The sequence below is a fragment of the Epinephelus moara genome, chromosome 9 (genome assembly GCF_006386435.1).
Source record: "Epinephelus moara isolate mb chromosome 9, YSFRI_EMoa_1.0, whole genome shotgun sequence".
Classification (NCBI taxonomy): Eukaryota; Metazoa; Chordata; class Actinopteri; order Perciformes; family Serranidae; genus Epinephelus; species Epinephelus moara.
In genome coordinates this window covers 2,606,860-2,619,309 of record NC_065514.1, presented here as the reverse complement: position 1 = coordinate 2,619,309, position 12,450 = coordinate 2,606,860, and the positions used below count along the sequence as shown (strand labels likewise).

The 12,450-nt window shown below is 39.7% G+C and overlaps 1 protein-coding gene across 2 annotated transcripts; it reads right to left on the bottom strand.

Annotated features, from left to right (window-relative positions):
* Nucleotides 1-1,505: 1,505 nt before the first annotated feature.
* On the bottom strand, nt 1,506-11,064 carry il1b (interleukin 1, beta). 2 transcript variants are annotated; one of them, XM_050053901.1, is made up of 6 exons: nt 10,846-11,064; nt 8,272-8,323; nt 4,605-4,794; nt 3,848-4,039; nt 3,466-3,599; nt 1,506-2,162 (listed from the first exon to the last, which is right to left on the bottom strand). In XM_050053901.1, the coding sequence occupies exons 1-6, from the start codon at nt 10,878-10,880 to the stop codon at nt 1,953-1,955; spliced, it is 813 nt and encodes a 270-aa protein (XP_049909858.1). In that variant the 5' UTR covers nt 10,881-11,064; the 3' UTR covers nt 1,506-1,952. The 2 variants fall into 2 exon arrangements, with proteins under 2 accessions (XP_049909858.1, XP_049909859.1); XM_050053902.1 differs by having other exon boundaries at nt 4,605-4,785; nt 10,846-11,063.
* Nucleotides 11,065-12,450: the final 1,386 nt, after the last annotated feature.

Here is a 12,450-nt window from a genome sequence, read left to right as displayed (position 1 = left end):
ATATCTCATCTGGCCTGGGAACGCCTCGGGGTCCTCCAGGAGGAGCTGGAAAGTGTTGCTTTGGGTAGAATTTTCTTTGGAATAAATAAAGTTCTACTATATTGAATTGAATTCAGTTGAATCCCACATTGAGCACAAATGAACTGTTAGTTGTGGTTTTATGGAGGTTATGTGTCGAAGTGTTTCGTGTCCTGGCTGAGTTTTATTTTTGGACACAAACAAACAAAACAACGGCGCTCACTGATCTATCTTCTTTTGTGTTTTAATTGTGAACAGAAAACGAATGTGTTTCAGCGTAAAGCCATCTTGGCCCCCTTCTGTTCAACATTTACATGCTCCCGTTAGGCAAGATCATCCGCCGCCATGGTCTCAACAGTCATTCTTATGCCGACGACACCCAGCTCTACATCAGTACAAACCCTTCTGCCCATCTGCCCCCTCAGTCTCTCATCAGTTGCCTCCTCGAAATAAAATCTTGGTTGACATCTAATCTACTCAAACTCAACAGCAACAAGACAGAGCTCATGGCTGTGGCCCCCAAGGCACTGCTCGGGAAGGTTGGGGATCTAATCCTAACCATTGACAGTGCCACCATCTTACCATCTGCTGAGGTCCGCAACCTGGGAGACCCACATCAAATCTGTCACCAAATCTGCTTTCCACCACCTGAAAAACATCTCCAGACTCCGGCCATCACTCACTGACTCAGTTGCAGAAACACTCATCCACTCCTTCATCACTTCCCGCCTGGACTACTACAATGGTGTCCTGTTTGGGGTTCCCAACAAAACCCTGGACAGGCTCCAATATGTACAAAACTCAGCTGCCAGGGTCCTCACCCGCACCAAGCCCTGGCAGCACATCACCCCCACCCTCATCCATCTCCACTGGCTCCCGGTCAAGTCCCGCATAATCTACAAAATCCTCCTCCTCACCTACAAGTCCCTCCATGCCCCCGCCCCACAGTACATAACGGACCTCCTCCACACCTACACTCCGTCCAGATCTCTGCGCTCCTGTGACTCCGGCCTACTCTTCATCCCTCACTCCCGCCTCCGAACTTTTGGTGACCGGGCCTTCAGCGTCGCTGCCTCCACCCTCTGGCACTCTTTCTCCCCTGTAACCCACAACGCCCTTCACTGGACACTTTCAAATCCACCCTCAAAACTCATCTGTTCACCATGGCTTTTTAATTCGATAATCCATCTCATGCCCAGTGTACCATCACACAGTGTCTCTGCTTTCTTCTGTTGTTTGTTATAGTTTTGTTGCTTTTCTGTACTGCTTGTGTTGGTGTTATTGTTTCCTTACTATGTATTGTAAAGTGACCTTGGGTTTTTTGAAAGGCACTATATAAATTAAAGTTATTATTATTATTATTATTATTGTTATTATTATTATCATCAGCGTCACAGACAAAAAACACTGAATTATTCCGTCATGTTTAATGTAAGATTTGGAAAAACAAGGATTAACAAGTCATTTAAATCCTTCATGTTAAACACAGGGGTCAATATTGAAGTACAGAAACACACTTTAAATACATGAACAAACCAAAAAGTTATTTTGCATGCTTATGTATTCAAAAAAATACACAAAAATGTCGTAACAATTTAACACCATCACACTTTCCTCTTGTTTTAAAACACGTAACAAAAAAACATTTGTAGAGATATAAATGTAATTCAGTGAACAAAGACAATCACTAGTTTCGAGGAATATCCTTTTACAACTTTCTCTGCCAGAGGAGAACTTTAGTTTGTACAAATCATTTTGTCAGTGAGTAAAGATAATATAAAGTAAATCTACATTTAGTGGATTAATTCATAATCTCACCAGCGGCAGTGTTTACTGCAGGCTCAGGGAAGAACTGAGACGATGGCGCCATCTAGTGGTGCGGCAGAAGCATAATGCTGCATACATTAACACTGCACAGGACCAGGCGACACGTCTCAGTCCATCCTGAAGGTCAGGTGTCTCTTGGCGTCCACCTTACACAGTTCCACAGGCTGGTTTTCGGCGTCACTGGTGCTGATGAACCAGCCCCTGTACTTCACAGACTCAAACATGTTCTCACACATTCCCTTGGTTCTCTTGAAGAAGAGGAAACGGTCCATGTCTCCATCCTCACTGATGCTCTTTAAATCTTCCTTGCTGCATTCCTGTCAGATAGATAAAAGGAAACGTCCCTTATTAATTATCTTAAGTAAAAAACACCGCTCTGCCAGTTAAAGGGGAAACAATGTTTGTTGTGTTAAAACACAAATAAAGGGTTCATTTTCATTTATTTTCTTACATTATGTTTCTCCAACTGGTATTGGTTGTTTTGATATCTCAAAGTTTTTATATCCATCAATCATGGTTTGTTTTTGTTTGTTTTTATTGTGCACTCGAAGGAATATCAAAAGTCAATAATGAATTTCTCATCTGTTTTTGTAAATAAACTCCTCAAATGAGTCAAAACTTTAGTTACTAAATCAAAATTGTGAGAATGATCACAATTATGAAATAAATGACAGAATTATCAAAATGACAAGATAAAAGTCAAAATTATGAGACTTAAAAACATAAAAGACATAAAAAAAACTAAAATAAAAATCAACATTATGAAATGAGTCAGAATTATAAGAAAACAACAGAATTACGACAAAAATAAATATTATAAATTAAATTATAAATAAAAATTCTGAAATTAAAGTTAAAAAAAAAATAGATAAAAGTCAGATTTATATAAAAAATATCAAAATTATGAAATAAAAACTCAAAATGTATAAATTGTGAAATTTAAGTAAAAATTATGGGATGCTAATTCCGCATTATGAAATAAAAGTCAAAATTATGGGATTATAAAGTCAAAATCATTACATAAAAGTCTGAATTATATGATTAAAATCACAATGATGAGATAAAAGTTATAACATAAAGTTAAAATTATTAGATAAAGAGTTAAAATTTTAAGATAGAAATCAAAATTATTAAGTTTTTAGATAAAAGTTCTGAAATTGTGAAAAAAAACAAAGTTTTGAAATAAAAACTTAAAATTGTGAGATAAAAAAGTATAAATCGTGAGACTAGTAAAAAATATGGGACAAAAATTCAAAATTATTGGATAAAAGTCAAAATTATGAAATAAAAAATTAAAAAATGATGAGATAGAAACTATAAACTGCTATTAAAGTCAACAATTTTAGATTAAGTCACAATTATGACAATAAAATTAAAGTTAAGAAATAAAAACTCAAAATTCTGAATTATGGACTAAAAGTCAAAGTTATCAGGTACAAAGTCAGAATTATAGGATGAAAATCACAATGATGATGTAAACAGTCAAAATTTTGAGATAAACTCAGAGTTTTAAGTCAACATTTTAAAATCCATTTTTTTTCTTTTCCATCCATTTAAATCACATCAAGTGAACGCCTCCTCTCTCAGCAGGAAAAACAGAAGTGTAATTTTCTTGCTCACCTCGAGGGTCAGCACGGCTTTGTCGTCTTTCATAGAGCAGGAAATGTGCAGGTTGCTTTTCAGGGACAGGAGGACGGTCAGACTTTCATCGGGTTTGATGATGGAACTGATGTACCTCGCCAGTTTGAAATTCACTGATGTGGGGAACAGAGAGACAAAGTATTAGAAGTATTCAGATACTTTACTGACGTCAAAGTAGAAACACTGTGGTCTAAAATACTCTGTTACAAGTTAAAGTCCAGAATGTAAAATTTCACTTCAATTTCACTTAAAATACTGCATCATATCATATGATAAATATTTTTAAATTTAATTAGAAGCATCATACAAATTAGTAAAGTACTAAGTACGCTTCAGTACAAGTTCACGGCCTTCTCAGTACCTTTGCGTTCACAGTTTCCTCCTTTCAGAGTGACGGCGAGCAGCTGACACTCCTCTGACGTGAGGACGATGTGTTTCCGATAAAGGTCCAGCAGCGTGCACTGGTTCCCGCTATTGACGCGCTCGTACACTCTTTTGGCTTCGGCAGACGCGCTCGTGGTCGCCGAGCTCGCAGTCCTCTCCACGACTGTTTCTGTGGGAAGATGGAGGCAGATGTTTTTTAAGCTTTCAGAAGAACAGAGTGTCTGATAGAGAGCTGAAGTCATGACGTCACATCCGGGCTGCAGCGGTGAAGAGATGAACACATGAATGCATCAGTAATTATAATGGGAACACGGGCTGGTGAGTATGTTTTGATGTTAATACTTTTGTACTCTCTCAATTTTGAATGAAGGACTTTTCCTTGTAAGGGTTAGGGACCCAGGGGTCGGTTGCACAATACACCTAAAGTTAAGATTTTCCTAGTTAAGATTTCCTCATTCATTCATTCATTTTATGTAGCTGCTTATTCTCTTGGGAGTTGCTGCGGGGCTGGAGTCTATCCCAGCTGACACTGGGTGAGAGGCGGGGTACGCCCTGGACAGGTCACCAGACTGTCACAAAGCTACTTAAGGATTTATCTTTACAAGGTTTAATTTTTAGTAATTAAAATAGTGTAAAAATATCAGTGTGATTTTGAATGACACTGTTTTCTGAACCTGGATGTTCTGGTTTCTCTTTAACTCTCTGTAATGAAGTGAAACAGTGTGGTTACCCACCGGTCACCAGGCTGTCCATGATGGCACAGCAGAGCTCGTCGTCACTGAGCTCCCTGCCGCACTGAGTCAGGGACTTTTGCATCCTGTTCACACCCAGCAGCAGGTAGGCGACAGACCGCAGGGTTCTTGGGTTGTGGGAAACCACCACGTCCAGTCCCTCGTCGAGTTTGAAGATCTCATCTCGAAGATCCTGCACAGACAAGCAGAAGAGAGAACATCATCATCATCATCATCATCATCATCACATCCTCCTGCAGGTGTTTCCTCTCGTCTCAGTCACACAGAGCTGGAGCTCACGCTGAGGCTTGAAGAGCAACTAAACCAACAAACCACTTTCCTCAGGTAACCACAACAGCGTGTGTGTGTGTGTGTGTGTGTGTGTGTGTGTGTGTGTGTGTGTGTGTGTGTGTGGCTCATTGACTCAGGTCCAGATCTCAATGTTTGAGTGTGAAGTATTTAAACTCTGCATGTTGCGTTCAGCATATTCACAGTGACTGCCCTCTACAGGTTCAAACCTGGCTACTGCAACTGAATGTTGCTATTGGCTGTTCTGATGACAACTGACGTATAAGGTGGCAGCTTTTGTCACCAACCAAGCCCCCCCCACTCTGCAGACTGTGGGAGTGGTGATTGTGATCATTGATTTAGCATTAACTTAGCATTACTTAGTTACTTAGTCAGTTGGTTAGTTAGTTGCTTTGGTGGTTAGTTTGGTGGTTAGTTGCTTAGTAGTCAGTCATTCAGTTAGTTGGTTGGTTGGTTAGTTGCTTAGTTAATTAATCAGTTGGTTAGTCAGTCAATTGCTTTGATGGTTAGTTTGGTGGTAAGTTGCTTAGTAGGTTATCAGTCATTCAGTTGGTTGGTTAGTTAGTTAGTTGATTGATTTGGTGGTTAGTTGCTTAGTAAGTTATTCAGTCATTCAGTTGGTTGGTTTGTTAGTTTGTTAGTTCATTGGTTAGTTGGTTGCTTTGGTGGCTAGTTTGGTGGTTAGTTGCTTAGTTAGTTAATCAGTCAGTTAGTTAATTGCTTTGGTGGTTAGTTTGGTGGTAAGTTGCTTAGTACGTTAATCAGTCATTCAGTTAGTTGGTTGGCTGGTTGGTTGGTTGGTTGGTTAGTTCATTGGTTAGTTGGTTAGGTAAATAGTTAGTTGGTGTCTTTGGTGGTTAGTTGCTTAGTGAGTTAATCAGTCAGTTGGTTAGTCAGTTAGTTAGTTAATTGCTTTGGTGGTTAGTTTGGTAGTAAGTTGCTTAGTAAGTTAACCAGTCATTCAGTCGGTTAGTTGGTTGGTTGGTTAATTAGTTAGTTGATTGCTTTGGTGGTTAGTTGCTTAGTAAGTTAATCAGTCATTCAGTTAGTTGGCTGGTTAGTTAGTCAGTTTGTTTGTTAGTTGGTTAGTTCATTGGTTAGTTGCTTAGATAATTAGTTAGTTGGTTGCTTTGGTGGTTAGTTTGGTGGTTAGTTGCTTAGTTAGTTAATCAGTCATTCAGTTAGTTGGTTGGCTGGTTGGTTGGTTGGTTAGTTAGTTGGTTAGTTGGTTGCTTTGGTGGTAAGTTGCTTAGTTAGTTAAATCAGTCAGTTGGTTAGAAAGTTAATTGCTTTGGTGGTAAGTTGCTTAGTAAGTTAAGCAGTCATTCAGTTGGTTGGTTGGTTGGTTGGTTGGTTGGTTGGTGGGCGGGCGGCTGTGGCTCAGAGGTAGAGTGGGTCGTCCACCAATCAAAAGATCAGCGGTTCGATCCCAGGCTCCTGCAGGCTGCATATCAAAGCATCCTTGAGCAAGATACTGAACCCCAGATTGCTTCCGATGGCTGTCCCATTGGTGTGTGAGTGTGTTAAAACTGAGTAGCAGGTGGCAACTTGCATGGTAGCCTCGGCCACCAGTGTGTGAATGAGTGTGTGAATGGGTGAATGTGACTCGTAGTGTAAAAAGCACTTTGAGTGGTCACTAGATGACTAGAAAGGCGCTATACAAATGCAGGTCCATTTACCGGTTGGTTGGTTGGTTAATTAGTTAGTTGATTGCTTTGGTGGTTAGTTGCTTAGTAAGTTAATCAGTCATTCGGTTAGTTGGTTGGCTGATTGGTTAATTAGTTTGTTTGTTAGTTGGTTAGGTAATTAGCTAGTTCGTTGCTTTGGTGGTTAGTTTGGTGGTAAGTTGCTTAGTAAGTTTATCAGTTATTCAGTTGGTTGGTTGGGTGGTTGGTTTGGTAGTCAGTCAGTCAGTCAGTCAGTCAGTCAGTCAGTCAGTTGTTTGGTGGAGTAGTGTACATGACCCTTGGATAAACTTATGCTGACGTGACTTCAGCTGCGTATCTGGCGCTGATTCAGGTCAAATGCAAATATGTGAGGAGCTGCGATTGTTCTTGGAGCTAATTGTGTCAAAAACAGGAAACCAGCGCTCTAGGACAGGAAATACCTTTTAATGTGTATTGCAGAGCTGCAGGTGTGTCAGCTGATGCTGCTTGTTAGTCAGACACTATAATAATAATAATAATAATAATAAACTTTATTTATATAGCACCTTTCATACGTGGAGGTGTAGCTCAAAATGCTTTACAACAAAATAAAAACAGACAAATAGAATTAAAATAACAAAAAACAAGTGCAAATCCTGCACAATGAAACCAAGAACAATATAATATGTAAAAGATAAAAGTAAAACAGCGGAATGCATGGAAGCAGTTAAAAAATGTGAAGGATGGGGATAAAAACCAGGGAATAGATACTATACTACACTTATAACTAACATGATGTAATAATTATCTGGCTTTCTCGTGAGTAAACACTCAAATGTGCAACTGTTATTTAGTTTGGCAGAATGGGTCGGCACTGTTGCTTTCCCGGCTGCAGAAAAAGTACCAAAGTACGCAGGTTTAAAGGGACAGTTCAGATTTTTTGAAGTGGGGTTGTATGAGGTACTTCCCCACAGTCAGTGTATTACGTACGGTAGATGTCAGTCAGCACGCCCCCAGTTTGGAGAATCAAGCTTGAGTATGACACAGAAGCTACACTATGTACTGCTGTTGACGGGGGCAGCAGTGAAAGGTATTTTAGCTACCAAAAAAAAATCCCACCAAAAACCAAAAGTCGATATCAGTTTGTAGAGAGTGTTTCCACCGTTTGACCTTTCCGTCACACAGCCCATTCTGAGGGAGAAACCACTCATGGCTTCAGTTCTTGATCTAACTCTCGTCAAAGCCACCAGACTCCATTCATAAAAACAAACAAACGAATAGTACAAGGCAGCAGTAGACCAGCAGCGTCTGTGCTCTGTAATGTTAAATCACTGGTTTTCTCAATGGAGTCTGGCCTTGAGGAGAGTGATGTAACAGCTTCATTTCCACGTTGGAAATCCCTGTCTGACGTTAAGGTAAAGCTGTGAAAATGTTCTAAATATGGTGCACACTTCAACAGATGTTTTTTTTTTTTTACGTGGGACTTTTTTAGGTGGTTAAAATACATTTTGGTGCTGACCCGTCCACAGTGGTAGCTTAGTTTTCATGTTGGACTCCAGCCTGCTTCTCCAAATCAGTGGCGTGCTGACTATCCCTTTAAGTGCAAAAAATAAACATGAGTAAAAATAAAAAAAGTTCTCTTCTGACAGTAATAAAAAAAAAAGTCTCAGTGAATTATGGCTTCAACAGCTTCTGATAAATATCATTCATCTTACCGTCATGTTAAAGCAGGAGGATTCAAATCCTGTTGCATCGACCTCACATGAGCTGAAATACAAAACAGATAAATATCAGATCAATAAAGCTCTGAATTCATAGTTGCAAGGCTGTCATCCCTTACATTAGAACAAATGTAAACCTGTAAATAATTTGCTCAGTTTGCAGGAAGTATTCAGATCCTTTACTTAAAGGGTAACTTTAGTATTTTTAAACCTGGATCATATTTTCCCTCATTTTTGTGTCTCAGTGACCAATGGGAGCAACAGTTTTTGAAACTGCTCCAGTAGCCGTAAAACAGGCAACAGCGTCACCAGTTGGGGCAATTGAGCACCGTCACTTTACATTCAATAAAACTTTGTGTAACAACACTGTTAAAAGGATCCCTACAGAGACAGAGCTTTTAGAGAGTATGACGGTGATTTTGTGTCTGTTTCTGGTTAAAAAGTTTTAAAAGGCATTGAATTCATTAATCTAAAAATAAGGCCTTAATTGGCATTAAAATGTCTTAAATCAATCTTTCAAAAGTCTTAAAAATGTTAACACATGGTAAGTAGGATTTTATGATTGTAATTAGTCTCAAATCTAAAAATAATAGGTAATATTTATTTTTTTTAAATAATTTGCCGAATAGCAGTAACGTCACACAATCACGAGAGCGGAACCCACAAAACAGTGATGTGTTTGCGGCTGTGACTCTCAGAGCAGATGCACGTCGTTCATGTAGCAGTCGGACCACATGGGAAAGTTTAAATTTAATGAAATTGGCTGTCCAGCAAAGATTTTTCTGGATGGCTGAAACCGGTACCAGGCAATTTATACGAGGCACGGTGTATTGTGTGCAAGAAATGTTTCAAACTCGGCACGATGGGAATCAAGGCAGTGGAGTCCCACATGCACAGCGCGAAACACAAAGCCTCAAAATCAAGCTGTCAGCAAACGCCAGGTATTTCCCAGTTCTGTTCTACTCTCATCTCTACCGTGCCTCCACCCCCATCTCTGATATCAACAACCGGGACAGCAGCACCAAATCTCCGGATAATGTTCAGGTGCATGTCTACGCTAAAAGTAGAGGTACTGTGGTGTCTGAACACCGTGACAAAACACCAATCACACAAATCAAATGAGGGAGTTTTTTAATTTGTGTTGATTGTGCCATTGATCTTAAATTTAATTTCAAGTGGCATTAAAAAAGTCTTAAATAGTCTTAAATTTAACTTGCCTTAAGCTAACTCATATCGCAGCGGTGCCTGGACAGTGTGACGTGTGTGGTTGTGCTGCTGCCGTGGTCCTGCCAGATGCCTCCTGCTGCTGCTGCCGTCATTAGTCATTAGTCATACTTCTACTGTTATTATACACATATGACTATTGTCACACATGTATACTGCCAGATATTAATACATACTTTCAACATATTGTACCACAGTNCTTCCTGAGCTTTCTACCGTTTTTTTTCCCCGTTAAAGGGTTTTTTTGGGGAGTTTTTCCTGATCAGCTGTGAGGGTCATAAGGACAGAGGGATGTTGCATGCTGTAAAGCCCTGTGAGACAAATTGTGATTTGTGATATTGGGCTTTATAAATAAAATTGATTGATTGATTGATTGATTAAGCTGTAGGAACCCTGCACAGTGTCATTTACCTGCTCAGATGAAGCCACAGACAGTTATTCATCCTGAAACACATTTTTTATTTTATTTTAGGCAAAATCTTCAATGTTTTACTGACTTCAGAGGCCCATTACTCTGTCTCTGTATCATCTAGAGTGTTTCTGACACTTTCACAAGAAACTTCAGGGAGTTTTCTTTCTGGCAAGACCTCATGCATGCATGTAGTCAGAGCGGTTCAGAAGCTACAGTCATTTTAATTTGGGTATGTCATTTTAGGCATTTTGCTGCAAAATGGGGGTAAACGCACTTCATTCAAAGTCAACACCAACAAAATAAAACTCAAAAAGGCCTTTTTAGTTCATCTCTCAGCTGTTCCAACAATCACCAGCTCTGGTTTGGTTGAAATTAACCCTTAATTCACCAGTTAGATGTGACAACATGCTGCCTCTGTACACACTAACATGACTGTGACATGACACTTCATCCTTCAGTTCATCACAAACATTCAACATCAAATTTCCAACTGAAGCTGTCAGACAAACGTAGTGCAGCAACAAGTACAATATTTCCTCTCAGACGTTGCAGAGTAGAAATATAAAGCAGCATAAAATGGAAATGCTCAAGTAAGGTATTTATACTTTGAATAGTACTTGAGCAAATGTACTAAAGTCACTGGCAGTTGCTAATTTTCACAGTTTTTCTGTCATGTGTTTTTCAGCAGCACATTTAGAGGTAAGTGAGAAGTGAAACACAAAGCCAGACAGCCTGGAGCTGTTCCCTTTTCAGAGGCAGTCTGAGGATGTACCGAGCTGTAAGAGCTCTCAGCTTCCCGAAACACATCAACGATTATCTAAAATCACGCTTTAAGTTCTCACTTGTTATTTTGATTTTGTTTTTAAAAAGATTAATTCAGATTAAAATAATCTAAGTGTGGACATAAACATAGTAGACTTTCTTGAACTTACTCGTCCAAAGCTTGAGACGGATCGAAGTCACACATGGTCTCGACGTAGAATGTTAAAGATCAAAAGTAACTGATGTCACTGAAGCTCCCAGATGATAGCCTCGTCCCACCTGCAGGCTGACTGAGCCTCTCAGCCGGAGCCTCTCGCTTTTAAGCCCTTCAGCTTCCTGGTTGTAGGTTGAGGCTTCACACATGAACTTTCTCTCACAGTGACATCAGGGACCACATTAAAGCCCACGGCAGCTTTAACCAGATGGAACGGAACAAAACGCCCTCCCACTGAACATTCCCATTCCTGCAGAGTGAAGATTAAATAACAAGCTGAACCTGCTGTGATGATTCTGAAAGAGGACACTGTAAAGACAAACAGACAACAGTTTGTGCTCGATGAGAGGAAATATCCCTCAGTTCCTGTTGCCGAGCTTGTTACGAAAGGTGTAGATTTCAGGGTGACGCAGGGGACACGTTCCCTCAACATTTGGAACATGTGAATTTGTTCCCCCCAAATAAAAATATAAAAGTAGAAAAGGACGTTGATTTTGACAAAATTAATGACATTTCAAACTGTTCTCCTTCTGAAATAATCAAATACCGCTGCTTTGTCGGTGATTTCAGCGACACCTGATGCCAGAAGCCACCCATCGCAGCAGTATGATACGTCTTCGATCAGCCAGGGTGCACCTGTTGTGGCAGTATGATGCATGGACGGGCAGCATCAATTATTAACCCCGCATGTAGCATCTGTCATGGCGGTATGATATGCCTAATTGTGTTGCCTAAACCTAACCACGTGTTTTTGTTGCCTAAATCTAACCATGTAATTTTGTTGCCCAAACCTAACTACGTGTTTTTGTTGCCTAAAACTATCTACGTGTTTTTGTTGCCTAAAAATATCTGCGTGTTTTTGTTGCCTAAACCTAACTATGTGCTTTTGTTGCCTAAACCTACACATGTTTTTGTTGCTTAAACCTAACTCTGTGCTTTTGTTGCCTAAAACTATCTACGTGTGTTTGTTGCCTAAACCTGTCCACTTGCTTTTGTTGCGTAAACCTAACTATGTGCTTTTGTTGCCTAAAACTATCTACATGTTTTTGTTGCCTAAACCTATCCACATGCTTGTGTTGCCTAAACCTAACCACATGCTTCAGTTGCCTAACCCTAACCATGTATTTTTGTTGCCTGAGACTAACCATGTGTCTTTGTTGCCTAACCTAACTAAGTGCTTTTGTTGCCTAAAACTATCTACGTGCTTTTGTTGCCTAACCCTAACTACTTGTTTTTGTTGCCTAAACCTACAAATGTGCTTTTGTTGCCTAAACCTATCTACATGCTTGTGTTGCCTAAACCTAACCACATACTTCAGTTGCCTAAACCTAACCATGTGCGTTTGTTACCTAAATCGAACCATGTGTTCTTGTTGCCTAAACCTACACATGTTTTGTTGCCTAAACCTAACCATGTAATTTTGTTGCCTGAGACTAATCATGTGTCTTTGTTGCATAAACTTAACTACGTATTTTTGTTGCCTAAACCTATCCACTTTGTTTTGTTGCCTAAACCTATCCACTTTCTTTTGTTGCCTAAACCTATCCACTTGCTTTTGTTG